Source organism: Coturnix japonica, chromosome 4 (genome assembly GCF_054131305.1).
Source record: "Coturnix japonica strain WE chromosome 4, WE-NBRP24, whole genome shotgun sequence".
Classification (NCBI taxonomy): domain Eukaryota; kingdom Metazoa; phylum Chordata; class Aves; order Galliformes; family Phasianidae; genus Coturnix; species Coturnix japonica.
Window position 1 is genome coordinate 12,353,427 of NC_140666.1, and position 27,870 is coordinate 12,381,296.

The following is a 27,870-nucleotide window of genomic DNA, read 5'->3' on the forward strand; positions in this document are numbered from 1 at the left end:
ACTCAGGATGTGCATTGGAATCGTAAATGTAGTATTATCTATTAAAACAAAAAGATTGCTTGGAAGGTGCTGGCTTTGTCCAAATACTCTCATTTCCTGATGTGGGAGAGCAATAAAATTCAGTGGTTTTAAAATATCAAGAAATGTAATGGCAAAAACTTGTTTTTTTCTTTAAGAGCTACGTGCTTTTATGTTATCACCTCAAACAAGAAATCAGTTTAATGGATGTAGCAGGTATTTATTGTGACCTGGAAGTCACGTCCCCAGTCAGCACAGTCGTCTTTGTCATGAAAAAGATGTCATAAGATCACATCAAATTTGATGCTGGGATCAGTTCTACCACGTAGTGCTTGATGTCATGGAAGTAGTTATTGGATACACATCTATTTCATTTAATGTGTGTTTTTGTTGTTCTTTTTTATTCAGTCAGCTGGGGGATCGGTGAAGGAAGTTGAGGATATTGGTGAGAAGCTGCTCACTGCAATCTTGATATAATGGCAAAGGAATCCACACAGGAGCAAAAGATTTTCATTGTCCTTGTACAGTGTGGTGTTAGGGCAGAGTGGTGAGTACTCGTCCTCTGTCCCCACCTAAATGAGCTCTACTTAATATATGATATGTAAGAGATTTGCAGCATAGGCAAAGTAAGAGTATTTATCTTTATACCTGGATCACGTATCCCACATGGTAAATTATTTTCAAGCCTTAAAGACAAAGGGGGAATACAGTGAAGTCTCAAGGATCAGGTTGTGTCTCTGCTTCCACACTTCTCTTCAGAACTCTGAGCCAATAATTTAAACTGGAAAATTAATGGAACAGAAAAAACTGCCTGTAGGCCTCTAGAAGAAAGATCAAAATGATTCAGACTAATGTAGCTCTTCCACATCAATATAACAAACTTTGAAGAAAGGAGAAGCAGTAGGTACAGCTTTATTTTAGTTACTTTCCATAAGAAGGAATGGGATGCGGTCTATCTGAGGCCGATTTAAAAGTAAGGCTTTGGAAACCTCTTTGGAAAACAACATGTACAGTCAAGAGTGTGTTGGGTAGGATTCTCTGCGCTTGTGGAGCAACTGGAGATAACTCAGCAATGAGAGGGGTGACAGGATGGAAGATCAGGCTTGTTTCAAGGTGATGGGAGAGACGTGTTTTCAAATCCATAAGAATCAGTTGCAAAGATGAAGGAAGTGAACAGTTGGCAGGTAGGACAAGAAAAACAGATGACACTGCTGAAGGAAGCATTTAGCTTAGACATCAGAATGGCTAACTGGCCTTGACAGCTGGAAGAGTTAAGCCTTGGAATATGTTTCCTTGGGGGGGTTGTGAATATATGGAATTTAAAATATTATAGGAAAAGTGAGTGGGCATCTTTTGGAGCTGGTGTGATTGTAGGTTAGAGGTGCTGAGGATAATGCCAAAGGAAGCGCCTCCCAGCTTCTGTTTTTAATACTGCCCTCTTACATTTTCACACAGAGGCCTTCTGCAAGGAAGTCAGAACCCCTGTCCTGGAGTTAAGCACTGCACTGGCAAAGGTCCTGAGCTTGACCTCAAAGCTCAGAGCCACACGTTTCCATTTCCATCTCCCTTCATTTAAAACAGTGCTTGTGGTAATAATAACGTCTATGGTGAAACTGACGTGCTCTTGTGGAGTGGCCTGTGTCTGCCTGGTTATTGTGAGCTTTCCAACACCACCCAGCATAAGTCATTCCCCCCTCTTTTACTTCTGATTTCAAGAAGTACTCCAGCACTCCCAAATTCCTGATTGAAAACCTTCAAAATACATTTCTGCTGCGTGAAGTGACAACAGTGCTTTATATAAACGTGTGGGATTACTGCATACAACTCATCGATAACCCTTCATTGTTTGCACGAGTGCACTGCAGTGAGACTGCAATTGGAGTTACTGATTGCTTTTATCCAATTATTACACGATTATGGTGGCAGCAATCTTAAACCTTTATCTGAACTTTTGCCAAGAGATGCTCTTTTCATTTAAAATGAGTTCTCTGCTTATTTCTGTTCATTGTCAAACAATATTCAAACTGAGAAGGGGCCAAACTGGGTTGGTACTGCCCTGTTTTTTGTATTCTGAATATATGTGTGTGTTTTCACATTAGCAGCCAAAGAAAATCCTTACTCCTGTTCAGAAAAGTCCTATGGAATCCTGCCTAGCAGTGGAGGGCATTACAGAGTCGGGGGGCAGGAGGAGGAAGAATCATACTCCCTGAGCATATACTAAAAATAGGTCAGTGCTGTGTGAACAACTATGCTGAGAACTTCCTCGTGGCATGTAGCCATGCAACTGCTTCACAGTTTCAAGCCTAGATACCTCTCCAAAACAAAACAGAAAAGAAGTCGTTCATTTTTATTTTTTTTTTAACTTAAACTGTGGTTGTTTTTTGACTTAAGCCATGGTTAAGCCTGGTGCTGGCAATCCCTGAATTCTCCAGAGTTCAAAGCAGGGAAGGAGACCTTTAATGTAATACTGAAATACTCGGCAGACACACGGAAGAAGTGCTTTCCTATAAAGCACACATTGCAGTAGCTACATTGCAAACAGCTCTTAAGCTCTCCAAATTGCTGCTAACTAAACACCCTAAATCCTGACCTGACAACGTGAAAATTGAAAGTCAGTTCCTTAAATTAGATTAGCTTAAAAAGAATAAACTCCTTCTACACAGGACTCTGTAAGCAGTTGGACTGAATAACAGAAATGATTCATTCAGGTCTTGAAGCCTATGAGTTTTTGGTTTCGCCGTATTTTCCAGAGATTTATTAGTGCCAGTGTTTTGCCCAGAAATAAACTACATCATGTCCTTCTGTATGTTTTGGCTGTGAAGACTGAAGTTTCAGTTCAAATATCAAGCTTCCTTTTAGATAAGCTTGAAAATACTTCAGGTTTAGTTCTTTCCCTAGCAGGTTCAGATTGGTAGCTGCTTGCAGCTGCTTGTTCATCTTGGGATCCAAAAATTCACTTATTTCCCATTTTAAGTATAAACTGAGCTCTTAAGGCTGAATTCCACTGAATTGTCTAACGTTGCCCTGACTCAAGAGGACTTGCGAAGGGGTGGGGAGTCATGGTGGGCAGTCACTCCTGGCCTGGCATGCACTTCACATCTCTACTTCTCTTACAGTCTGCTCAGCTGTGATTGCTGAGGTACTTGAGTGACTACCACAACCTGCATGGGAGGCTGTAGTCTTTGCATGTGAGCTCTGCCACCTGATGCCTAGTCAGTATTGAGACAGGGCCAGCTGATTTGCAAGCCTCAGCGATACAGCCTTCTGTCAGCAGGTTATCTGATTGGATTGCTGCCTTGACTCCTGCTGGTCTTCCTTATTTCTTCTCCCCTCTTACTCAGGGAGTGTCTAACAACACAGCTAGTCCTCTGCAGCCACTTAGAAATGTTTTGTGGGGGCTGAAGTAGATCCTGCACTGTACCAAGAGAGATGAACCTGTTCATTCCTTAGAAAGTAACTGAACAACATGAGGAATCCCACGTCTCCTCCCCTTCCCCATTCCTGACAGCAAGACCTCCTGCCAGCATCAACTGCCTCTTTGGTGTCACCCAGCCTCTTCCTCTGACTAACACCAAGGCTACAATACAAACAAGCTTCCAGTGCATCGTAGACACAGAAGCTTCTGGTTCTCCCGGCTTCTGGAAAAGACTCTTGATAAAAGCACTGAAGGTAACATCCCCTGTTACCAGCATGGAGAAAAAGTACCTCTCAGCAATGCTGTCTGCATAGTGAAGGGAATAATCTGGTTTTTATAACAGGCCTTCATCTTGCTTTGCTTTTGCAGGGACTGGGGAACTCAGGTGGCTGCTTCAGCATGATGTGTACAGCAAAAGGAGATGGGCTGAGGGAAGGTCAGCCTGGGCTGTGTGGTATCCTTATGTGCAGAGGTTTGGGTGACTCATACTAGTGTAGAACTCCTCAGGTGGCAACAGGGATGCTGCGTGCTTGAAGCAAATTGTCATAGCCCAAAGGCTGATGAGCAGCCAGCACAGTGCTGCTGTTTGTTAAAACAAATCCCTGTTTTTCTACCTGTTGCTGCTTGGAAAGTCAGCAGTTTTTCTGGTCATATTGCTTTGTGAGTCAATATGAGCTTGAAAAGAGCCGCTTCAAACCTAAATATCTTCCTGGTAGTTACATTGCTGAAACTTGAACCTTTGTGTCAGGACAGGTTCTAAGAAAAACAGTGACTTTTGGGCAGGGCTCTAGATTTAAGGTGTGCTTTCCTCCCCATCCTTGCCACACCCCATAGGTATCCCATGCCCTGAGAGCAAGATTTCTGGAGAGCGGGGTGAGGAGAAAGCTCAGACCTGTGCTGCTGGGAGTGTGCTGGGTGCCCCATGGGCTCTGTCATGGAGGTGGGACTTGGGCTGCTCAAAGCCTTGGGTGCCCCTAAGGGCATGGGCCACTGGGACAGGGTCATGCTTCAGGTCAGGCAGCAATAAGCCCATGCCAACTCCTCAGCAAATGCTATGCTGCCTTGCCAGAGGAATCTGCTCTTGCTTGGTTTCTGCCCTAAGATAATCCTTGTTTAAGTTTCTGCAGGCCCCTGGGCTAGCTGGAGCTTGGCAGCACACCAGCACTCAGTCAATCCCTTTGGGCAGGATTTCCACATGTCTGTAGGTGTGTGCAGTGCCTACAGCAGCTTCTTCACTGTGTTGTGACAGACACTGTCCCGTGTCTGGCTGTGTGCTTCTGTGCTGAACCAGAACCACCACGATAATTCTTAATGCATTGGGTGTGCTTGCAAATGAAGGCTGGTGAATGCCATGCATGTCAGCTTAGAGTGTGATGTTGACTGCAGTCAGTGTTTCTGAGGATGGCTGACATTTAGTGAGTGTGCTGTAGTACTTGTGTCAGTGACCATCCCCTGCACTATTGAATAAAGAGCAAAATCTCTGTAATTCTCCAAAAACTCCCACAACGAGCATGAAAGCATTTTTGCTAAGAAACTTCCAGTGCCTAAGAACTACATGAAAAAGGAAGTTACCTACAGCTCCAGAGGTCAGAGGTTTTGCTTGTTTCCACTTTGGTTAAGTACGTTGTAGTTCATTAGCTGAGCAGGGAGATAAATCTTGGTAGAGCAATCCAGTCTTGAAACAAGTAGGCAGATACACATTGCTTTCCAAAATCCATGAAGCCTCTCAGATTCACTGTGATGACTAATGCCTGCAAAAGTCAACAAGACGAGAACAGGAATATCATTATTTAAGGTGGTATTTTGCAACAAAATAAATACTTTTTCTAGACAGGGTATGTCTCTCTTTTTAATGTTGTTTTGGTACATCTGGCTTCCTCTCCCACTTGAAACATTAGGCTGGAAAAAGAACACTGTGCTGTTGAAATCAGTGGTCAAAGTAGAGAGATTTCTCTGCAGGCTAAATTCCCATTCTCGTGAATGCTATGTAACATTAATGAGATATTCCTTTCTGATTTTCTACTTGATTAAAAATGCCAGTGCTTATCTCAGGATCAGTTTAGAATGCCTTGAATTCTTCATGTTTGTTCATTCTGTCTGCATGTCTGCACAGACAAATTTTGGGTCAAAAGGGAGTCCCTCAGCTGTTCATCTGTTGAAAAACTCATTCTGCTCTTTGCTTTTTTAGGAGGCTTTTCTTCTGCAAAGACACAGATAAATTACACTGATTCCTTCTGAGTCACCCAGCAGCAATGGCAAAGCTAGGAGAACCAAACGGGGGGGGAAGAGAAGACTGATGAATGGGCAGCAATCTGAAGATCAGACTTTAAGTACATATTTCAAGTGCAAGTGTTTCCCAAAAAATGAATACTCTGTTATTTTCTTTGGGTATCCAGCCACATGGGGTAGAATGTGATTTCACCAAGCCAGGCTTTAATAAATGAGTTAATGAAATTACACACAGCTGCCAGTCACACAGGCTGTGATTTGCCAGGCCTGAGCACTAAGATATTCCTGGCTGGCAACACAGGATAAAATAATTAAGAAATTGGGAATTGAGACAAAACATTATTTGTTAAATTATCTCACCTTCCAGTGCAATCACAGCATTGGCTCTTCAGCCTTTCACATCATCTAGGCAGAAAACACGCAGCTTCCAGATACTTCCAAATCCCTTCTCTTCACCCTGCCCTGGAAACATTGACAGCTCCTGTATTAACAAACACACACAAGAAAAACCCTGGTCATCTACTAAATCTGTTGCTGATCTCAGCTAACCAACTTCCTGTAATATCAGCAAATATTTGTGCTTTTGTAAATCTCTGCTTCCCTCCATAATGGGGTGCCAGCAGGGTCAGGAATGCTTTGAATCTAGAAATGTGCTGGTTGGCAGGAAGAACAAAGAACGTGCTCACCCAGAAGGGCAAAAAAGGGCTGATGCTCTTTGTCTGCTCGGGAGAAATGGCACAGAACTCGTGCCAACAGCTTTTGCATGCAATCAGAAAGATGCTGTTGGATGTTCCTTATAATAGCTGACATTAATATCTTAGATAACTAAAATCAAAGCAGACCCGGAAACGCTCCTGTGGTTTCAATGTCTTTGGACAGATAGTTCCCAGTAATGCCAGGATCTCTGTGAACTCATCGGGCCAGCTGCTGTTTTTCCCAGCTGTCTGGAAATAGGGCAGCTATGACATGTATCTGATATCACTTAGTTGCCGGCCATATTTCATGCTGCTGCTCTAGGCAACTTGATAAAGGCTTCTTCCTCCCACAGCAGAGCTCACCCACCCAACCTGTAGCTGAATACCTGTGTGCAACCCTGCTGCACTTGCTCGGGGTGATGCCCAGTGCTGAGATTTGCTTAATGGGGGTGTTTTGTACAAAAGAACACTCCAACTGGTTTCTGGAAGGCCAGTTGTAACGCTAGAACTGCTTGATTTACATCTCGATGTACATCTGGAAGCAGCTCAGCCCCATCAGCACACGGAGACGAAGGGATGTGTTTAACAGGAAACCTCTGAGCGCAGGGAGGTGACGGGGGTGTATTTCTCAGTAGGAGAAAAAGCACAAGCACGGTCACACAGGACTATCGTTACTCTGCACCGGTGGCCGTTCCCACAGATAGGAGCGACCCGCACCATGGCAGCGCTCGGCCTGCCCTCCTGCAGAGGACAAATCCCTGAATAGAGGCAGCCCATTACCGGGGACACGAGCCCTGAGAGCGTCCATAGGAAGCTGTGAAGCGGGAGAGCTTATCGCTAACGCCCTGCCGACCAGCGGCAGCGCTGAGGCGGGGCGGGCGGCACAGAGCACAGCGCCGCCATGTTGAGGGCGGGGAGCGCGGGGGCGGCGCCGGGGCCGCAGCGCCTCTGTCCGCTCGTCGGTGCCGCTCAGCAGCCTGCACGGCGGGCCGCGCCGCTCCATGGCGACCCACAGCCCCTGCATCGTGGTGAGTGCGGGCCCCACGCGGGGAAAGCGGCGCTGCCTCCGCCAACGCGGCTCCGGGCCCGGCGTGCGGAGCGGGAGCTGCGGGCCGGGCGGCAGCGCGGGGAGAGACCGCGGGGGCTGCGGGGCGGGGGGGTCTCGCCGGGCCTGGGCTCCACGCGCGGGGCGGGCGGCGCCGAGTCACCTTGAGCAGCTCGGCCTGCAGCCGCGGGAACGGGCCGGGCCCCGCGTGTCCGGGGCCGCTCGCAGCCACGTCTTGCGGAGGGGTCTTCAGAAATCGCCCTGAAATAACTTCCTTTCGTACTAACGGCCCCGCGCCGCTTCCCAGCCCTGTTGCTTTTCCTCTCACGCTGAGGTACCGCGGTGCCCGGCCCTGCCCAAGGAAACATCAGCGGCCTCTGAGAGCCTCGGCTGCGGAGCAATTACTAAACACGCCGTCGCTGTCCAGTTGCAGCTGGCTTAAAGTTGAGGGAAAGTCGTGCTGTGTGCTGCGCTGCTGATACGGCCCCAACCGCAGCAGCGGGTGTGTGATCATATACATGTGATAATCCCTTGTCCTAATTAATAGACACGTGCTTGCCTTGCAGGCTGTGTCGTGCAGGGATCGTGCCCACGTGGAGCACAGCTCTGAGGCAGAGCTTTGGTTTCTGGTTCAGGCTCTCAAAGCGCTGTGATTCCCAGCCCCTGTTTTACCCCGTTCCCACAATCATTGTCCACCGACAGCAGCTGTGAGCTCCGCTGTGATGTGGATCTGGAAGATGCCCACGTTCTGAGGCCTCCCTGCTTAGTTGCCAGTGCAGGTTTTGCATTGCACTGCTAAAACCAAAGGTGTCAAAAAGCTGCTTGGTTGTTTTATTTCAATGAAATAAGATCAGTCAGGATGTAGTACTTCTATTTTCCTGCTCTCCAGTGCTGGAGAAGTTGTTAGGGCTTGCAATAACTCCCCACGTTGTGCTGAGCAGCAGCTCCTGCAGTGTTTCAGGCAGCTCCTACAAGCTGCTGCTTTGTGCTGTGCTCACCGTGACTAATGCTTCTGTAGGGGAACAAAAAACAGGTGATCCCAATGAGTGTAACGTGTTGGATAAAGGAAGAGATCTGCACTTTCTCACTGCTGCCTTTCTATAAGTCTTGGTAGAAATCTCACCTGATTTCCATTTCAGATTGGCGATGATGAACAAGGTTACGACCTGGACTTGTTCTGCATCCCAAAACATTATGCAGATGATCTGGAGAAAGTCTATATTCCTCACGGGCTCATCATGGACAGGTTTGTTTGCCTTCAGACACTGCACTGATTCCACAGCACTGCCACTGATAGCTCGCTGCCCGGTGACTGTCTAAATAGGTTACATTTAATTAGAGACTAAGTAGTAGATGTGTTAATTAACTGTTTCTTGTTTGGCTTCTAAGAGTTTATGCTTCTGCAGTTGCTATTGTTTGGAAATTGGTCATAATACTCAGAAGAAATGAGGTGGTATATAGCAACCTGCGACGTCTTTGCGGAGTTCCTTTGATGTTTTACCTTCATAAAACCTAATGAGAGCACATTACCTGTTGTGCCAGTTCAATCTGCAACAATTAGAGTCTCTTGAACTTCCCTAGGATGTTAACAGCCATAAGTTCTTAATCACAGCATCGTAGACTTCGCTGTGTTGGTGTGGTAGATAAGCAATATCCAGCTTCTCCTGCTTGCTGGGGGGTCCAGCCTTGTCACCTGTGGTTGCTGTGTGTTCTACAGGTTTTATCTCATGGTCAGGAATGGGTCCATAAGCCTGCAGGGCGTTGTTCTGTTTCCCTCTGTGATGCTTGCCTAGTTCCTGTTATCAGAACAAGCAGCAAATTCAGAGCGGTTCTGAGTATCTCTCTAAAAGGTCTTATGAATAGGAATACTTTGTGATTGTGCACAGTGGTGTTCAATTAAACGCTCCTATAAAATATTTTATTAAAATAGTAAATGCTGTAATAACTTTTCCTATACACGGCCTTCCATTGCAAAGATTGGACCAAGTGCACGTCGCTGAGTAACGGATGTGTAATATATAGTGGTAGGCATCCCCTGAGTAACCTGCTGCTGCTCTGTAAGTGCTTACCACGCTTTCTAAGATAAACTGCAGTACAGATTTAGAAACAACGATTGCAGGAAAGCAGTGCAGCGTTCTCTTGCCCTGCCTTGTTGTTGTTGTGTTTTGCAGTCAGGATGAATTTGCAGCTTGGCAAAACATAAAGCTATCCCTTACAGCGGGAGAGTTTTTTCTCTACCTTGGTCCGTGAAGGCTGCTGTCTGTATTGATTTATTTCGCTCTTTGCATGGAAGGTGAACAGCTGTTTGAAAGAGGAGAGCACCTTTATGTGGCTTATCTGCTAGTGAAACAGTTTCAGAGTGTTAAGATTTGCTTTGGCTGAGTGTGAAGTATGAAAACAGAGGAGTTTGGCAGCGTTACTGTTTGATTAACCTTGAAAAGCAAAACTGGGGTTGGCCAGTAGTGTGTAAAAGTGGCTGAAGTGGTAGGCAAATATTTCTAAGCAAAATCCATTTCTGAGTCTCCGTGCGTTTGCTGCTGTTGTTTGCAAGACAAAATACTGCGACGGTAAGCAAATTAAATGTGTTGTGACAGCTAACCCTTGTGTTTTTTTGTATAGGACAGAGAGACTGGCACGTGAAATCATGAAGGGCATGGGAGGACACCACATTGTAGCCCTCTGTGTGCTCAAGGGCGGCTATAAATTTTTTGCTGATTTGTTGGACTACATCAAAGCACTGAACAGAAACAGCGACAAATCAATCCCCATGACTGTGGACTTCATTAGGTTGAAGAGTTACTGTGTAAGTATATCTGCAGTGCTCTGCCATTCTTATATAAACTAACTTCTAGTTAACAACGCAGATGGTTTAGTTTTATCACTAAATATTGTGAAAACTTTGCCTAGATGTGCTCATGTCACACAAAAAATTAAGAGGGGAAAAAAATAGTTTCAAGTTAACTTGTTCTTTGTTTATCTCATATAATCTATTTTCTTTTAGTCTTTACATCCTTAGTGCAGCAAAGTCCTCACTCAGAGCTAAGAGACCTTTTCTGTGTCCTTTATACATTCAAGGATTCCCTCTCTTCTCTTCCTCATCTCTAATGCTGTAAATAATATGGAGGATTGTCCTGCAAATACTGTGACAAAAGAATAATTCCAGAGCAGTTGTTGTGGCTCAGACATCATTCACTGAATTGAAAGATTGGAAAACTACAAGCATGGCTGTAACCGAGTTTCCTCCGTCGTCTTTTGTTTGGCTCAACTGAACGGTGAACAAATTAATTGCGTTTGGCCTTAAGGAAATGCTGGATTCCTACATGTAGATTTATGTTTAGTGGCCACGGAGTATGGTGCTACCTTTAGTAACGTGTGCAGGTTGCGTTGGCTTCATGAGGCCTTTTCCAGCCTGAGCAAATCAATGGTTCTATTTAACTCCATAGGTAAATGGAGCATGAGGGTATTCTTTTGATAGAGGAAGTATGAGATTTTGTTGTGCAGATCAGAGGAAGAAGCGGATGTATGTACTGTCTGTTTGCAGACTCAGCAGCTGAGTCTTGTGTTTTCTTGATAGTGTTTGTGGGTATGTTTGAGGTCATCCACCTGTAGTGTGGAAATAGTTACGCTTTTTCAAATTCACTTTGTGCTGTCAAAAAGAAGTTGTTTCTGAAGTTATGCTGTCACTTCTGTGGCTCAGCACCTTCATATTCAAGTCAGCAGCATGAGCTGTTGTCACAGTCATAGAGCAGTGCTTGCTTTAGTAGAAAAAACAGAAGTTGCTGAATTAGAATCTCAGCTTCATCATTCACCTCATTAAACCATCCCCCCGTAGCTGGGAAGCTCACTGTGTGGGCCAGCAGCTGCCTGGTGCTTCTTCTCTGCTCCCTGCAGAAGATTCTGGCACCTTCTACCTACCTTACACTTACTAGTATCCAGACTTGCATTCTTTAGGTTGCATAGCTTTGTAAACTAGGTGAGACTGTCCTAACAGGACCGTGTGTGTCGCTGATTGATCAGGTTTTCCATTATTAATAATCCTGCAGTACAAGATTGGCTCCGTAGTTTCTATTCATGCTTTACTAAATGGAGGACTCGGCATTCTTAGGGATGAGGAAACCATCACAAACCATAGCAGGCAGCTGGAAGTGGAGCTCTCCTGTGCTTGCCTTTGGGTGCAATTGCTTGGTCATGCTGCCTGCCTTGCCAGGAGGGGTAAAAGATGTTAAAAATACCACCATTGCTAAAGCGGCCCAACTTGTATCGCGGTTCTGAAATTGATGCTGTTGATGTGCTATTGTTATTTGAAACCCATCATTTCATACTTGCAAGCTTAAGGGTTATTTGTTTCATAAGCAAAGTTCATGGTGTGACTGCACCCAGAAATAATTCTCAAAGAATATGGAGATAATCATGCTGTGATTAACCATTGCTTCTGACTCCTGCTTTCAAAGTGCTTACGAATGGATTGTAATGATCTGGCAAGCTGCTAAGAAGTGGGGAGACAGTGTCTGTGATCAGAACTGGATCTCTGTATTCCTGACAAGCAGCTTATTTTGCTTGTGTTATAGAAGCATGGCATTTCTCCTGCACTTGGAGGTGGGCAGAAGTCACTGATGTGCAGCCAGGAAGGGCAGCCACAAGTCAGCAGGTGTGCTGCACATCACTGGGGAACGTGGGGCTTTTTGGTGGAGCACGACAGTGGTGAGGTAGAATCTTGTAGGGCTGATGGAGGCAGTGCTCTGAAAGGTCTTGTGCTACCCAGGCCTCGTAGCAAATAGTGTAAGGAACGTCAGTGCTTTTGTAAGAGGTGATCTTTGAGACACTGGTCAGGAGTTAGGATCTTGCAGTGTAATATTGTTTTTTGTTTTCCAGTAATGACAATGAAGAGGCAGCAAAAACGGATCTAACCAGCAAATCTCTTCTGTGCTAAGCCACAGAGCATTAAAGTCTTAACCAGTACTGAAATCAGAAATAATAGGCCTGAAGATAATTAAAACATTGCTTAATTATTAAACAAAGTTAGTTCCAGTGGAAAGCTGGTTAGAAACAGCATTGGAAATTTGTTAACCTTTTTTTATCCTTTAATTGCTCTGGAGCTCAGTGCCTGTGTAGAAATAAAGGTAAATATGTCACCGATGATTTGTGTTTTGTGTTTAAGAGTAGCAATTTGTATGGCTCCTGGTGGGGAGGAGAAGGAAAGTTGCTGTTAGTCAGCTTGTTCTCTGCTGATCTTAAACTTGAATATGCATAATCCAGAGGTTTACAATGTTCTGTGGTGTTCTCCTTTGATTGTAGTGTGTTGCTTTGAAGCCAGAGGGATGACCAGGAAACTCATCTTAATGTGTATGCTGGGTGCTGGGCTGTCATCTGTGCCTGTCACAGCATCTTTCTGCATCTTTCTTTCATAAGGAATGATGCTTCCATGGAACGTTGATCAACACTGTGTTAGTGGAGGAATAGATAAGAAAGAATCCTGCAGCATAAACAAGGAAGAGCTGAAAGAAGCTGTCAGTTAAGATAACTGTAAGATGGGATGAAGGCAGGAGCTGCCCCTCAGCATAATGAATGCAGTGCTTCGCTGAGTCGTGTTCTTCTGGTTTGTCTATGCAGTGTCTCAGACACCCAGCTGCACTCTGTGTATCCGCTGGGACAGTCTGGGCATCCTGTTGTTGGACTATTTCAACACAGTGCTATTTATGTCGTTCAGTTTGGTTCTCTTCTGCTGCGATGGAAGAGCTGGAACAGCTGAATATTTTCATCACATGGAGCGGTATAACTCTAACAGCTGTTATCTTTAAAACATACGGCTAAAACTGTAAAGATGCTTTTTCTAATAGTTGGCTTGTGAGCGGGGATTTTCAGTATTGTGCCGTAGGAATGGTACGCAGGAAGTACCTCCAGGTTTAACCATCTGCTTTTACATCCCTCAAGCTGTCAGCACTTCGTTATCCAAGAGCACTGACATCACTGCCCAAAGGATTTCAATGCATTTTCTCCTTATTGTAATCCCACATAATGCATACCCAGTGTCTGCGTCTGCCTAAATCATTTGGCTCCCCTTTTTTTTTTTTTCTTTGTGATAACACTTTTAGGTTCCCTCAGCAATTCATACAGGTGAACACTTGTCCTTGTCTGTCTGTGAAAGCAGGAGGTTGTGTGTGGCTACCTCTTTCCTTGTGGTCCCCTCTCCGTCCTATTGCTATTTCTGGTTTTAGGGAAGGAACTGATCATGCAGCAAGCTTAGCTTTGAGGCAGGGCAGCAGCAGAAGAAAGGCTTTCTTTCTAAAGGGAGGATACGTGGTAAGGAACAATGAAAAAAGAGTTTGACAAGAGATATTAACTTTCAGTTCAAATGGTTAAACTGTGGGATAGTGGCATCATGGGTAAGTAACGCAGCAATGAGGATATTGCATCTGATGGGAGCTGTGAGACACTGCCGAGGTTTGAAGTCAGCTTTAATAAATGTCAGAGGTCTGAGGTGCTCCTCATCATTGTATTTCTCTTTCTCTATGTAACAGCTCCTTGAGGATTGTGTCAAAGCCCAGTTCTGCTGGGCAGAGCACTGTTGTAGAGATTGCACTGGGAACCTGCGTTGCAGTTGAATTTCTAAAACAATTCCTACATCATTATTGCTGTAAAATAGGCAAAGTCATGCTTCTCTGTCTGTTTTGTAGCTTATTTTTCTTATTCTTAATCCGTGCCTTGTTTGCTGGCTGTTTTTATCATTTTGATTGCTTATTTTAATGCAGAGCATAAGGCTTACCAAAGCATCCAAGTTGTAAAAGCATCCAAAATGTAAATTACTCAGCTTGGAAATTGTTCTTTTTTCTTTCCGCGCATCTCGTGAATGTATGGGAAGTCATATCTTTTCATACACGCATATAATGGTCACAGATGAGAAATGGTGCCTGTATTTATGCAATTGTCAAATGGTCTTTAATCTGAAATAGAGTCTTTGCGCTTGATTACTTGTAATTTCTAAGTGAATAGATGCTACTGGTAGCATCAATATTGGTTCATTATGAACTTTGCAGTTTCAGTGTTTGTTGGAAGAAAGATGACTTCAATTCTGGCAATGCTAATGCTCACCCTTCTCTCTCTTATTAGAACGATCAATCAACTGGAGATATAAAAGTCATTGGTGGGGATGACCTCTCAACCTTGACTGGAAAGGTACGGCTCTTTGTGTGTTTACGGAAACCAAAAAGGAAACAACTCCAAAGAACCCAGACAGCTGAGTGCTTTCTTAACATGTAGAGATTATTGAGGTTTTTTCTTTTTTTTTTTAACAGAAAACAGGTCTGTTTCATTTTAAGTATTCACCGCTGTAATGTAGTGACATGCATAAGACCCACCAGAGCCATTGGTTTAGTTTTAACTTTAAAGTATGTGTATATATATTCAGTGTCTTCATTATGAGCCATATTCAGGGTATTTATTTTTCTGAGAAGAGCAGTGTTGTCTGGGTTGTTGTCTTCAAGCTACTTCTAAAAGAATGTGGTATTATTTAATGTGCTGATGTTTCACTGTGGTAATGAAGGGAGCTCAGCCTGCCTCGGCACATAGCTTGCTGGGTTAGGAGCTGAACGTCCTGTTACAGATAACAAAGAGAGAAGGAAATGCAAAGAATGTAAATTGGGAGTCTGCTTTTCTCCAGTGGCTGTACAGAGGTCATTGAGCTGGGTATCTGAGGGCAAAACTCCGCTGCCTCCTGTTCATTGCTTTCCCCTTTTGATTACACATAAACAGTCTTTAAAGATTTGTGACGTGTTTCAGTATGAAGGCCATAGGTGTGACAGAACTGCTTGGCTTTATAGCATGGCACTCTTTGCATTATGAGTATTTAAAGATCACTTTGTGCTCTGCATGAGATGCTGAGGCAAATCTCCTTCACAGCTGATTGTCACTGTAGCATCAGAAATGTGAGCTAAATAGGATCCACTGTTACAAGGCGTAAATCATGATACAAATATTTAACTACACTGAAAATGAAATTAATAAGTTATAGGATATATTAGAAATTGTGTATTCTTTAAACACTAATGGATTCTTATCTTTTTTTCTTTCCAACAGAATGTTTTAATTGTAGAAGTAAGTATTGTGTTTCACTTCAGAGTTTTCTGTGAACTTCAGTGTTCTGTCAGTTCTTACTCGTTGTGATTTATTATTGCTTTTACAAATTCTTATTAAAAAGTGACTTGAGCAAAGTGAAATTAAGCATGTTAGTGTTTTGGCAAGATAGGGAATTAAACTGAAGGGCAGAAAGAAGTTCCTGGTAGGAGTGTCTGAAAATAGTGAAAAACAAAGACAAGGCCAGCATCCCTGTATATATTTGTTTGAAGAACAGAGACATGAAGAATGCTGATTCCTAATCAGCATTTTGCTGTTGCTAATTCTCTTATCTCTGTCTTGTTGCTGTTCTTTAGATGATACTGGCAATGCTATAGCTGACTATGATTTCCTGGTAGCCACTGTTGCTTAGTTCTGGCCTTCGTACCTCTTTGTTGTTGGACAGCATTGCTTATGTTCAGAGGATGCTCTTGAATAAGATGGCCAATCTGAGGATTAGGAAGCAGAAGCACTAGACAGGAGAAATGAATGTGCAGTGTAACAATGTCTTTAGGCTCCAAGTAACAGGAATGGCTTTGTTGGTAAGCACAGGAACAGCAGTGGCAACCAGTTCAGCAACCGAGCAGAAAGCTCTTTCCTTCTGTCATATTATTCCACAGGAAACGTGTTCAGTTTTAAAACCAGACCAGTATGTATACTGCAGTCATCTGTGTGCCAATGGCCTCCTTTGAAGTGTATTTTGTTTCAGATAGGCAGATGCATTTAATTGTGTATCTGCTTCATTTCAGATGAATTTGTGCCTTTAAAGTCCCAAGCAGCTAAGTGGGTTAGTTTCTCATCTGGTCAGTGCATCACCTCTCGTGACATCTTATACATTGTCAAATATAAGCCCTTTGACCAACCTCCATTGTTGCAGTTAAACAGTAATCTTCTGCACAGAGCACTGGGATGTTCCATGCAGCATCCCTTTCATGTGCAAAAAAAACCCCATGAAATGGAGATTTGCCTCCAAACAAACAGATAATCAAGCAATACAAAATCACTACAACTTTTATTTTGACTGTCGAACTGCACCCAGATATTACCAGTACAGCTTCTTTATTTTTCTTTATTTCTTAAATCCATGATGTAAATTGCACTTTTTTTCTTTCTTAATTACATTAATGAGTTGTGACAGTTTTCCCTTCTTATGTTCCTATTCTTTCTGTTGTATACAAGTGTCTCCGAGCTCAGCTGCAAGATGGATGCTCAGCTTATAGTGTGAGAATTAAACATTGTTTGTCTGATAGCTGCAAGGAACACGAGCCATAAAATCTGCCAGAGGCGCCAGGAAGGTCACAGTTCATGCTTTTGAAGTAGTAGTTATCTATAAGAATTAAGAACCATTGTTAACTATTGTGATCTCTTTCCTGAGTTCAGTGGCTTGAGCACAATATGGTGTTCCATATCCCTCATACCGGATGGTGAACAGTATTTATTACAGCATGTTTTCGTGAGCAGTTTCTGCATTAAAAACTTGAAGTGCTGCTTTGGCAGGTTTTGTATTCTCTTTCACGCTGCATTTTTATTTTTTCAGGATATAATTGATACTGGGAAAACAATGAAAACGTTGCTGTCTCTCCTTAAGCAGTACAATCCAAAGATGGTGAAAGTGGCCAGGTGAGCTTTTAATTGTGGTTATTTGTGCTGTATTTCACCTTCTGAGTGACACACGGTGTAAAATAAGGTAATGTAGGATACATTCCCATCAAAGACAAACAGGAAGGAACACTTCTTCAGGAGTTGAGTGTGATGCACTTGGAGTTCAGTGTGTAAATTACACTTTGCTTGTTGTGACAAGGCAGAAACACCATTCTCTCCAATCCTATCGCTTAAAACCTTTCTGTTTCAGGAAGGGATAGCTTGTGCATGTCTGCTACATGTATTGCTCAGTGATATCTGGGTGTAGGAGGGGGGTTTCACTGATGTCTAACTTGGGTTTAGAATGGAAGAACTAAAATTTTTGATCTTAAATGATGGCAGAAACATTTTCCACACAAATAGAGTTCACAAATACGGACTTCTAATGGAGATTAGGATTGAAATAAATAACAGCAGTTATCTCGATATGTCAGTGTCTATATGAGCATATTTCTATTGGCACTTTCAGTATATTTCAGTGGTGTATCTGTGCAATGGAGACCTTTTTTTGGTGTGGCGCCTTTAATTGTAAAATTAAATTAGTTTGCATGCTAACAGCACTATTTGTGTAGGGTGCATAGTGTAGCTGAGCTTTAGAGGTCACTCTTTGAGAGTCACCCAACCATATGCTCTTCCAGGCTTTTCTACTTAGTCGTGTCTTTAATCAATTAGTTTTGAAACATTTTCTAATTAAATGATTTAAATTTAATAAGGAATGTTGTGGATAATAATGACAACCAATATCAGCATTCCTCCTGCATCTTTTAAATCACATCTTTTATACTCCTATGCTACAGTTGTGTATTTTGCAATAAAATCATAATGAGTGCTGGGGATTAGAGATAAACCAGAGCTGTGTGTAATATCTAATCAGTTGTGTTGCCATAACAATATCGAAGCAGTTGTTAGATGTACTAGAATAGCTCTTCATGCTGATTATCCAAGGGTGACCTGCTGAAGGTGAGCTTTTTCTTCCTGGCCTGATTAAATGTACCAAATTTGAAGCAATTGTTGCTGCACAGTACCTTACCACTGCAGTTGGTATACATCATGAGTATGAAACAGTGTGAGCCAGGTCCAGTTTTGTGTTGTTTAAACCTGTTGTAGTAGACTGGCTCTGCCAAAGGCCGAGCACAATCACACTGGGTAGTCTTAAGTGTCACGTTCTTAGTTGGTTCACTTGCTTTTCTTTTCTTGTTTTCTTTCTCTCTGACAATTAATTGATTGTAGCAGGGAAATGTGAATTAATGCTAACACTAATTGGGGTTTGTTTGATCAAGGCCTACACAATACCCAAAGATTAAGCCTCAGGTAGAAGTTTCAGAAACAGAATGTCTAAAATTGAAACCATAGGCATGACAAATGAAGTCTCACCTTCAGAGGTGATCCAGGTGGGGAGGAGCTTTGCAAGTGCAGAGTTATGCTGCTCTGTCTCTACTTTCAGCCATCACCTCCCAGAGTCTCTCTCACTCTTTGATACAAACAAATGTCAGGATGGTGGTGTTGTCTTCTAAAAGGTAGATGTGCTCAACTGAATAGAGAGCGAGTCAAACTGAACGAGCAAGGTGTTCCTATCTGCTGCAGTACCCCCAGCTCTGTATTTCCCTGTTTCTTACACCTCTTGACATTTAATTCTGGGAAAGTGGAGCTGGTTTGTATCAGCTGATCATCAAAACCTATTAACCTTTTCTTTATGGGGGTAATTAGTATTACCAGAGAAAAGCATTTGAGGACATGTTGTGCAATTGAGGTTGTATTAAACCAACTGATTTTGCTTCGTAATGCTGATAATCCAGCTGGTTTGGCTGGATCCCAACTCTTCACCTGTGAGCTCAAGTGCTCAATTTCTAAGCACACAGAAAGCCTCACTGAGTCACAGTTGGCAACAAAAATCCATACAGATCAAGATCTCCCGGCCTCTTTCTTGCAGACTTTGTAGTTATCCTTTAGGCTGTAAACATTTTGTGATCCTACAAGGTTTTGAGTTTATCACTGTGATCATTGTGCACCTGCAAATGAAACATGTTTAAAATGTTTATGGTTGTGGTTTCAGTTACACACGTTGAGGCTCACTGAAGTGAAAGCCAGCCTAACTTCAGCATGATTTCATGTAGTCCTACATGGTGCTTTGCCACGTTTCAATTTTACTTTGATTTTATTTGACAGTTTGTTGGTCAAAAGAACTCCTCGAAGTGTGGGATATCGGCCAGACTGTAAGTAACTCTCTGACAACCACTGTTCATTTCTAAAACCACGCTTATATGCTGTGTACTCTTTAGCCAGAGTCCATGGGTGTTCTGTATAGTTTTCATGAATGGTTTTTGATTGATTTTAAATGGGAAAACAAAACAAAACCCACCCAACTCGAATTTAAGTATTTGCAATTAGTTTACTATACGAAATGAAGACTTAGATATTTTGGTCCATGTGAATCCATTTTCACGTGGAAATTCTCCATGCTTACAAATGGTCAAGACTTATGGTCAGCAAAACCTGCTGGATTCATCTTTGGCACCTTGGGGAGTGTTTCAGGTGCCAAAATGTACCACCCAGTGCCATTTGGACATCTCCAGCAACTTTATTGGGCTCCATAGTGTGGGACGTGTTTTAACAAGAACTTAGCCTTTGGAATGGGGATAACCTGGACTGTGCACTTTCACAATGGAAGTGGAGTGAATTCAGCTGCAGAATCACATCCTCTTCCTTCTCCTTTCCAAGGCTGTACAGTACTGATGGAAGCATCTCAACACCTTGGAAGCCTCATTCACATGTTCCTTAGGTTGTCTTACAAGCCTCTGCAGTTGGACTGATGCTGCCCAACCATCCAAGGGCTATCTTGCTAGAGCCGTGCCCATTATGCATTAGAAATCAATATATAAACCTATTTAATTTTGATTTGGTTGAATTTAATGAACAAAGAATGTCAGAAGTTCAAAATAACATGAGTATTAAGCTGAGGATACTCGAGTGGAAGAAATAAAATGTTAAGCAGCTTATGTGTTGATAAAACTCCTACTAGTCTGTGTAAACAGGTCTGGTGAACTCAAGGAAGTTCCTTTCTAACGTACTGGTGACTTATGTTCTTTTTTAGTTGTTGGATTTGAAGTGCCAGACAAATTTGTTGTGGGATACGCCCTCGATTACAATGAATACTTCAGAGATTTGAACGTAAGTAATTTTTCCCGTGTGTTTTGTCCATTTAAAACCAGGGAGGAGGAAGGAAGGGAAGTCTCCTTATGTTGCTCTCCCTGCTCTGTGTAAATCGCAGCTTGTGTGCAAGGTCAATCCATCAGTGATGAGGGCAAACCTTAGAGCAGCACAGCAGTGTTATGGAGCTCTGATAGATCTAATGGTTGTTTTGCTTCACGTGGAACAGAGGTGATGTACCTCCTGTTGGCCTTTGAAATAGTGCGGCAGTTCATGTGAAGTTTCTTATCATACCAGATATCTACATTAAATTTGCTTAGTTACATAAAAATTAAAGGAGAGAGACCTCAAAAGCCTTTTTATGCTAAGACACAAAGTCTTCACCTGGGTCTCATATGTCCTTATAATGGACACTGAGTGGGAGAGGAAAGAGAAGGAAGGCAACGCTGAGGTTTGTAGCCCAAAAAAGGCTGAAGTTTTTCTGCACAAACAGAATCAGGACACTCCTCAGGGCTGACACTCGTGCAGCATGCTTTTCTTTCTTTCAGAAGCGCAGTATTGACTCTGTGCCTGAACATGAGTTTCTTACCTTACGTTTCTAACCGAGCTTTCAATGTTTTATTTCAGCATATCTGTGTGATCAGTGAGACGGGGAAGCAGAAATACAAAGCATGAAAGCACAGCTGAAGTGCTATGCCTACAAAGCTTTGAAATGTTTTGTTTACCGAATCCTATCTCTCACAGGCTTCAACTCTGGTACACCAGCTGAAATTGTAGAACACCCCAGCCCCATCATATGCTTATTGTAACTTATTGCATGTACAATATAAGAATCTCGTCTTGTTCATTTATATTATAGAAATGTAAACAACTGGTGCAATTCTGCACTCCTTATTTTGATTTGCACTATGACTCTACCGACTATTGCTGCCCCTGGTTGGGTTGTGCTGTTTGTGAGCTCCGGAGTCTTAACTCTTGCAGTGGTAAATTGCTTAAACCTCATCAACCCAGAACTGAAATAGTTCGAGTACTGTAAATGTAAAACATTTTATGATAGGGAAGTCTATTAGTAATATTTTTAAAGAAACTGTAATTTAAGTTTTATATTTTAATTCACAAATGTGATTGTGATTAAAGGATAGTTGCACCTTTGGGTGGTATGAAACATGAGAAGCAGCCAGTTACAGTATCTGTAATCTCCAGGGAGCCCACTGCCACCTCCTGGAGTTGCCTTATTGCTGTAAAAAAAAAAAAGAGTCTGGGTGAAAAATGATGTCTTTTTATTTTTTCCTTTATTTGAGATGGAATGACAAAATGGAATGTTTGAAGTTTAGCTTTAGTTGAGCTGCCTGTTTCTTTCAGATTATTATTATTTTTTTTTCCTTTAAAAATATCCATCGGACAGTGGAATTGCCTTTGAAATTTAAACAGTTTTAATATATTTGTGGGGGGGAAAAAAAGAAGTATTGTAATGTTTACTTTATAAGAACTACAAAGCAAAGTACTTTAAAATAAAGGCTGTCTCTTTAAAATACGCCCCACACATCTATGCCACTCACTGTGTATATTGAAGTGCTCTCAAGGTTCTCTTCTCAGCACATATTTCATCAGTGCTTCTGGCAGTGAAGGCAGGCTCCACGTCTGTTACCTCTGTAGAGCTTTCTGTCAATACAGTGCTGTCTATGGGAGATGATGAAGGCCTGAGGAAAGCTTTAGGAAGACTGGCATATGCTATAACCAAACTGGATTTCAGAGAGAACACTCAGAGTGCTGTCCCTTCTGTTTTGGCAAGACTGAAGAGCAACAAACATTCCTTCATTAAACACATACCTGCGGGGAGAGAAAAGCCCAGCCAATTTGTAAGTAATTGTTTGGTTTTATTCCTGTCTTGTTTGTGTTGTAATGCTAACCATGGCAGCGCACACCTTTCCTTCCGCTGTGCTGCTCCATCCTTTGCTTATGCACTTGGTGTGCTCCTGCACATGGGCTCTCTGCGTGCTGGGATTTGGTGCTGGCACTGCTTGGTACATAAGGAAACATCAGCCAGTCTGTCCTGCAAGGTGTTTGCTGGTTTTTTGGGTAGTATTTTATACATTCCAAGCACCTTCTTGTATCATTGTCTGCCTTCAGTGTGTGCAGTTGCAACTGTGGCACTTGATGGCAGCCCTAAAAAGTGAGTAACTTGCACCATGTAATTTGTAATGATCACAGTGCGCTGGAGATCTAGTTGCAAATCAGAATTCTCAGTAAGGAGAGTAGCACTGCTCACAACTGTAATTCACTTTTGTTTGTGTTACTGTTAATGTTCCAGAGAGCTTTTCTGATTGCACTATCCAGACCAATTCCATTTCTGAACGTGTGTGTATGGAGAACTGTGCTGTGCTCAGGACTTCCTTCCAGCAGGTGGTGCTTGGCTGAGGAGAGGGAGCACAAAAGCAACACAGAAAACTACAAACCCACTTTAGAATTGAAGACATCCATTTGAGTTCTCATTGGGTGTGGATGGATTGAAGGTCTCGGTACAGAAAGCGCTGTTCTAATGTCTGAATAGTTCCTGCATCACTGTGTTTTGGAATAGCCCTGAATTACTCACTGGTAGCAGCAGGAGCTGCTGTTGTGCAGGGAATGGCACGAGTGCTGCTGAGGGCAGTCATAGCTCAGAGCACCCCTACATGTAGCTGTCCCCCTCCCTGTGCATTCTGCAGGCCACCACCTCCATGTGCCTTTGTGGTCTGCAACCCAAGTCTGACTTCAGACACTCCACCTCCGCACATAAAATGATGATGATGCAAAATTAAGTACAGGAATACAGTGAAGTGCTCACCTTCTGTGCTGCTGGGGCTGCTGCTGAGCCATGAAATAGCAGGGGGACATTCCCCCCATGCTCCTGCCCTACAGCCGCAGGCAGGGATTCAGTAATTGCAGGAAATGGTTGAAAAAAACCACTGCTGTGGGACAGTCAGCCACCAGCACCTCCAGTGCTGTACTGGGGCTGCCAGTGATGCACCATCACCTGCAGGACACGTGGACTCATTGCTGCTGCAGAGGATGGATGCCCCCTGATGTCCCAGTAGTACAACGCAGCCCCCAGCTCACAGCTGTCCCCAGGTGTCCATTGCTGCCACCAGAACTGTGCAGTTCAGAGTGGGAGATGCTGAGGGCAGAGCACTTTCCTCTTAGCCTACTAACAGCTCCCCCCACCTCCCCATAACTTCATTTCCCACCCAGGATGCTGGGGAAGGGCTCGGTCTCCCCATGCCAGAATCCTGCCCCCATTAACAACACCAGGCCCTCGTTACTCACTGTGATTTATTGGTGCTGGAGACAGGTTTCCCCTCCGCCCCTGCAGCACAGAACCCCCCAGGTGCCAGGGTCTGATTTCCAGCCTCACTAAAGCAGCAATGCAATACTGGAGAGCAACAGGCGATCCCCCACTCCAGTATTTACGTGCTGCTAGAGCACTGCTGACAGCTCTCCAGCCCCGTGCATCTCCCCACAGCCTCCAGCCACCCCCCAAATCAGAGGGGGATGGGAAAAGGTTAAAGGTGGAGCAGTAATGCTCTGGAGGTCCTGGGATGGACTCAAAGAGCACAGGAGGAGCAGAGCCCTTCCTGCACAGCCACCCCACAGACAGGTGTGCCTGCACATCACCGTGCACCTGAGCTAAGGGGTGTGGGGACAGGTCAGCCTCCACCCCTATGGTAACCAGAAGCTCACTTTCTTGTCTTATCCTTGAGGTAATGAGGCAGCCCAGAATGGTCTGTATCTCCTTGTCCCTACAAACCATGATGTGCTGCTACATCTCCTCAAAGCCCACTGAATGTTGGCATTCCAAATGGTATTTTGGTTATTATTATTGTTATTATTATTATTACATCATAACATATAGGCACTGACGAACACTCTTACACGAAGACATGAACGTACATGCATTACCACCTCAGCACTTTTATGTTGGTTTGGTTGGGTTTTTTCCCCTTCCAGGTGCTATCAGCCTGCAACTACAAAGAACAAGCAGTTACACGGAGCAGACAGGAATACCCCATTCCCCCACCCCAAACCCACAGTGCTGGGGCATAGAGCACAGCTGCACCCAGAGCTTGTGAGGGAAATGATCTGCTGTCTTTCCTTCTTCCCTTTGGGGCTGCAGTGCATCAGTTGTTGGCCAGGAATCACAATGCCAGCAGCTGAATGCACAGCTTGGCAGGGCAGAGCTGCTTGTGTGTCCTTAAACTGCTGAAGGGGGGGTGAAAGGAGAAGGAGGGGGAAAGAGGAAGGGAAAGAAAGAAATGAGAAGCTTTGTTTTTGTCCCCTAGAGCTGACACGATGCTCACATAGTTTGGGAATGGACAAACCATCTGCAAGCAGAAAATAAAGGTGCTTTAACCCTCCATCACTCACTGCGCAGGGCAGAAGCTGCAGCACAGAGCGCCCAGACCTGTGCACACAGCCCAGACTCGTGTGTTTCCTCTTTGACTTCCCCCCCCCCCCAGTTATGTGACAACTTCCTTCAATTCATTTTCCCACAAAGCAGCACGGAACGACGGCAGCAGCCAGGCCTGTCCCATAACCCCTGTGCAACTGCTGTGCTGCAAAGAGCCAAAGGGAAACCTGCCTGGGGTGCAGCAGAGCAGCCATGCAGTGCTTCAGCCCCAGCTCTGCAATGGCACTGCTTAGGGCTGCACCTGGGGAGGGTCACTGCTTCCAGCTCTTCGAGCAGCTTGAGAAAACAGAGCAAAATATGTTAAAAAAAGCAATAGCAAACCAGCTCAGTTGTAGCATCCGCTTATATAAATGTATTAAGAAAAGTAATACAGAGTCCTGGTTGAAGCTGGACAAGGGGCAGGATGCCACTGCAAAGCTTCCAACCAAGCAGCTGGAAACCTGGGATAGGTGGGGAAATACATAGCTGTGAGGGTGCTGTGTGCTGGTGATGGAGGACAGCTCTGAGCACTGCGAGGCACAGCACTGAGCTGCCGTACACTGCGCCGTGCCATGGGGATATAAGGGCTGCAGGGCTGTGGGCTCCCAGCACTTACCTGCCCTCACCTGGCCGTGGGGAGCAGCTCCTCCCGTCGGTGCCTCCGACCACGCAGGAGCTGGAAAGCAACACAGAGAGCTGAGAAGGGTTTGGGACTAAAGTGACAATGAGTTGGGTGGGCACACGATTAAGGGAAAACATGGAGCTCCACCAAGACATGATTTGCTGCACCGACAGCCTTAAATATGGAGAGTCAACCCCCAGAATTTGCATTGCAGGACTGGAATTGGGGGAGTTACTCCATGCAGAACTTGTGGTGTGAATCCCCCCGTAACCAGAGGAGCACAACAGGCATGAATGAATGAATGAATGAATGTACAGCAACTCAGGCTGTGGGGTAAAGCAGAGCCACAACTCCCTGAAATAGTCACCCTGAGATATAAAGGAGCTTTACCAACACCAAACAGAAATGAATAAAATAGGGGGGAAAGAAAAGGGAAAAAGAGAAAACAAAGGGGAAAAAAAACTGAAAGCAGGGAAGGAAAGGAGGATCCCACAGAGGGGCAGATGCACACACTCGCCCTCCTCTACCTGCACAACGCAGCACGGGGTGAGCTCTGAAATAAGTCAGCGTTAAGCATCTCCTATATGGATTAAGCCCAGGGAAAGGTGAAAACACCACAGCGACCAAACCCGGAGTTCTCACAGCTCTCCCGGCCGCGCTGCCCGCGTCCCAAAGGCACAAACAAGGGGAAAAAAGAAAAGGGGGCACTTCGCACAAAGCCTCAACGAAGCAGCAGCAGACACGGAGCCGGGGGGATACGGTGATGGAGGGGGGGAACCTCCGGGTGGGGCCACGCTGCCCCCTCCCATCCCATCCCATCCCACCCCATCCCATCCCGTGCTCCCGCTCCACCATCCGCTGCGCCTCCTGCGGCGTCCGCCCAGACGGGGCGCTCATCGTTCGCTCATCGTTCGCTCACATCCCCCCGGCCATCGCGATACGGTCCCACCGACGGACCCGCGCTGCACGAAGGAGAACCCCGCGGCGGTGCAGCGCACAGCAGCACCCCACCAACCCCCCCTTCCACCCCCGCAGGATGTTCCCGTTTCCTGCACGGATAAAACAACAGCTTTAAAAAGAACCCGAGCTCCGAAGCGGCGGCACTTTGCCGTTATTCGCGATCAGCTCCGAGTCTCTGCTATCAGAGAAAGAAAACGGAGAGAAGCGAGGAGCTCCGGAGCGCGCCCCCCCCCCCCACGTGCACAACGGGCTCTTAAAGGGCCCCGCACCCCCCGCCCTGCTCACACCTGCCCCCCCCCACCCCGCAGCCCTTTGTGCTCATTAAACTTTCCAGCTTTTAACTTCTTTCCCCCCCCAGCCCCTCCGCAAAGCGTTGGAGGGGGGGAGGGGGCGGTTTGGCCGTTGTTCTCTCCCCCCCCATTCCCCGCTCCCACCCCCACTCCGATAACGCCGTTCGGACCCCGGGCAGCGCCCCCCCCCCCCCCAAATCCTATAGGCCTGCCCGTACCACGCCGGGAGGGGAGGGGAGGGGGGCGCGTTTGGCGGCGCGGGGGCGGCCCCCTGCAGCTCCTCGTCCCCGGCGCCCCGCCCGCCCTCCGTCCTCACCTCCGAGTCCACTCGAAAATGGCGCCGAAACCGAAAAAACTTCGCCAATTTCATTGTAGGCGTCTGCAAGGGCTGCTGGGAGCGGGAGGGGGCGGCAGGGAACGGGGGGGGGGGCGGGGTTGAGGGTGTGCCCCGCTGGGGGGGGGGGCGCCGGGATCGTGCCCCGCGGTTGGACCTTGATGGGGGGGATAGAAAGTATCGCTGACAACACGGCTCCGTGCTCCTTTATGGGTCCCTTCCAAACGGGGCCGTGCTCTGATCCCACCGGCCGGAGCTGCCCGCACCCACCGGCACCGATGCTCGGAGCCATCGCCCTCCTTTACCCCACCGGCCGCGGACTGTTCTGGGGAAGAAAAGGGCTGTTTGCTCTAAAACGGTGGTTTCAAAGCTGCTGTTTGTTTGTTTGTTTGTTCATAAACCTCCTGCAAAAGCGCCGACCCCTCGCCCCTCCCCTCGGTCTTCCAGCTGCCCGCTCCGTTTGCTGGAGGCACAAAGCGCTGCTCTGCCCCGCCGCTCTCAGCCACGAAGGGATTTCGGCTTCTCGGGTGGGGGGAGCGAGAAATCACAGCGTGGGGATGCTCAGAGCCAGCCCCGGCCGTGTGGGCTCCGAGTGCCGCCGGCTGAGCCATGGAGAGCGCAGAACCGTCGAATCCTTATGGCTGGGAAAGGCCTCTCCGACCCCCAACCCCAGCACACCGTACCCCAAAGCGCGTCCCCACGATTCAACGCCTCCAGGATCGGTGCCTCCACCCCCTCCCTGGGAGCAGGACCACCCAGGGTGCGCTTAATTAGTGCCTCTCCTTAATGAGTGTGGGAGTGGGTGGGTGCGGTAATGGGGCTCTTTGCAGGTAGGGGGGAGCGGGCCAGCTGGGGATGCGGAGGCACCTGGGTGCGGCAGGTGGGGGGCAATGGGATGGCAGTGGGATGGCAGCCCGGAGCTGTGCGTTGTGTCGCCCTGGA

General features: G+C 45.5%; 2 protein-coding genes and 1 long non-coding RNA gene across 17 annotated transcripts; 1 reads left to right on the top strand and 2 right to left on the bottom strand.

Annotated features, from left to right (window-relative positions):
- Window positions 1-2,396: 2,396 nt before the first annotated feature.
- Window positions 2,397-7,698, bottom strand: LOC107312702 (uncharacterized). The gene is made up of 3 exons (XR_004306882.2): window positions 7,566-7,698; window positions 6,023-6,143; window positions 2,397-5,184 (listed from the first exon to the last, which is right to left on the bottom strand). It is a non-coding gene; the product is annotated as an uncharacterized LOC107312702 (long non-coding RNA).
- On the top strand, window positions 7,270-21,833 carry HPRT1 (hypoxanthine phosphoribosyltransferase 1). Of its 2 annotated transcripts, XM_015860351.3 has the most exons (9): window positions 7,270-7,385; window positions 8,542-8,648; window positions 10,022-10,205; window positions 14,510-14,575; window positions 15,476-15,493; window positions 17,049-17,131; window positions 19,319-19,365; window positions 20,244-20,320; window positions 20,927-21,833. In XM_015860351.3, exons 1-9 carry the CDS (start codon window positions 7,359-7,361, stop codon window positions 20,972-20,974), a joined length of 657 nt encoding a protein of 218 aa, XP_015715837.1. In that variant the 5' UTR covers window positions 7,270-7,358; the 3' UTR covers window positions 20,975-21,833. The 2 variants fall into 2 exon arrangements, with proteins under 2 accessions (XP_015715837.1, XP_015715838.1); XM_015860352.3 differs by lacking the exon at window positions 15,476-15,493.
- On the bottom strand, window positions 21,568-27,296 carry LOC107312701 (uncharacterized). Of its 14 annotated transcripts, none has more exons than XR_014945130.1 (5): window positions 26,911-27,296; window positions 25,339-25,398; window positions 24,227-24,300; window positions 22,225-22,316; window positions 22,001-22,129 (listed from the first exon to the last, which is right to left on the bottom strand). XR_014945130.1 is itself a non-coding variant. In XM_085544555.1 (4 exons), the coding sequence occupies exons 1-3, from the start codon at window positions 27,218-27,220 to the stop codon at window positions 24,232-24,234; spliced, it is 429 nt and encodes a 142-aa protein (XP_085400681.1). In that variant the 5' UTR covers window positions 27,221-27,296; the 3' UTR covers window positions 21,999-22,129; window positions 24,227-24,231. The 14 variants fall into 14 exon arrangements, 8 of the variants coding, with proteins under 8 accessions (XP_085400681.1, XP_085400678.1, XP_085400680.1 ...); XR_014945125.1 differs by having other exon boundaries at window positions 26,813-27,296; XR_014945131.1 differs by lacking the exon at window positions 22,225-22,316 and having other exon boundaries at window positions 21,568-22,129.
- Between the last annotated feature and the right edge of the window lie 574 nt (window positions 27,297-27,870).

What these genes read in the sequence shown, in the direction of transcription:
- LOC107312701 (XM_085544552.1), bottom strand. Translation starts at nt 27,220, where the DNA reads ATGGCTCCGAGCATCGGTGCCGGTGGGTGCGGGCAGCTCCGGCCGGTG. An exon ending in TCCCCTCCCCTCCCGGCGTG is followed by an intron (nt 25,399 to 26,812) that starts GTACGGGCAGGC and finishes GTTGCTTTCCAG; the next exon opens with CTCCTGCGTGGTCGGAGGCA. An exon ending in GAGCTGCTCCCCACGGCCAG is followed by an intron (nt 24,301 to 25,348) that starts GTGAGGGCAGGT and finishes TGTTCTTTGTAG; the next exon opens with TTGCAGGCTGATAGCACCTG.
- HPRT1 (XM_015860351.3), top strand. Translation starts at nt 7,359, where the DNA reads ATGGCGACCCACAGCCCCTGCATCGTG. An exon ending in TTAGGTTGAAGAGTTACTGT is followed by an intron (nt 10,206 to 14,509) that starts GTAAGTATATCT and finishes CTCTCTTATTAG; the next exon opens with AACGATCAATCAACTGGAGA. An exon ending in AATACTTCAGAGATTTGAAC is followed by an intron (nt 20,321 to 20,926) that starts GTAAGTAATTTT and finishes GTTTTATTTCAG; the next exon opens with CATATCTGTGTGATCAGTGA.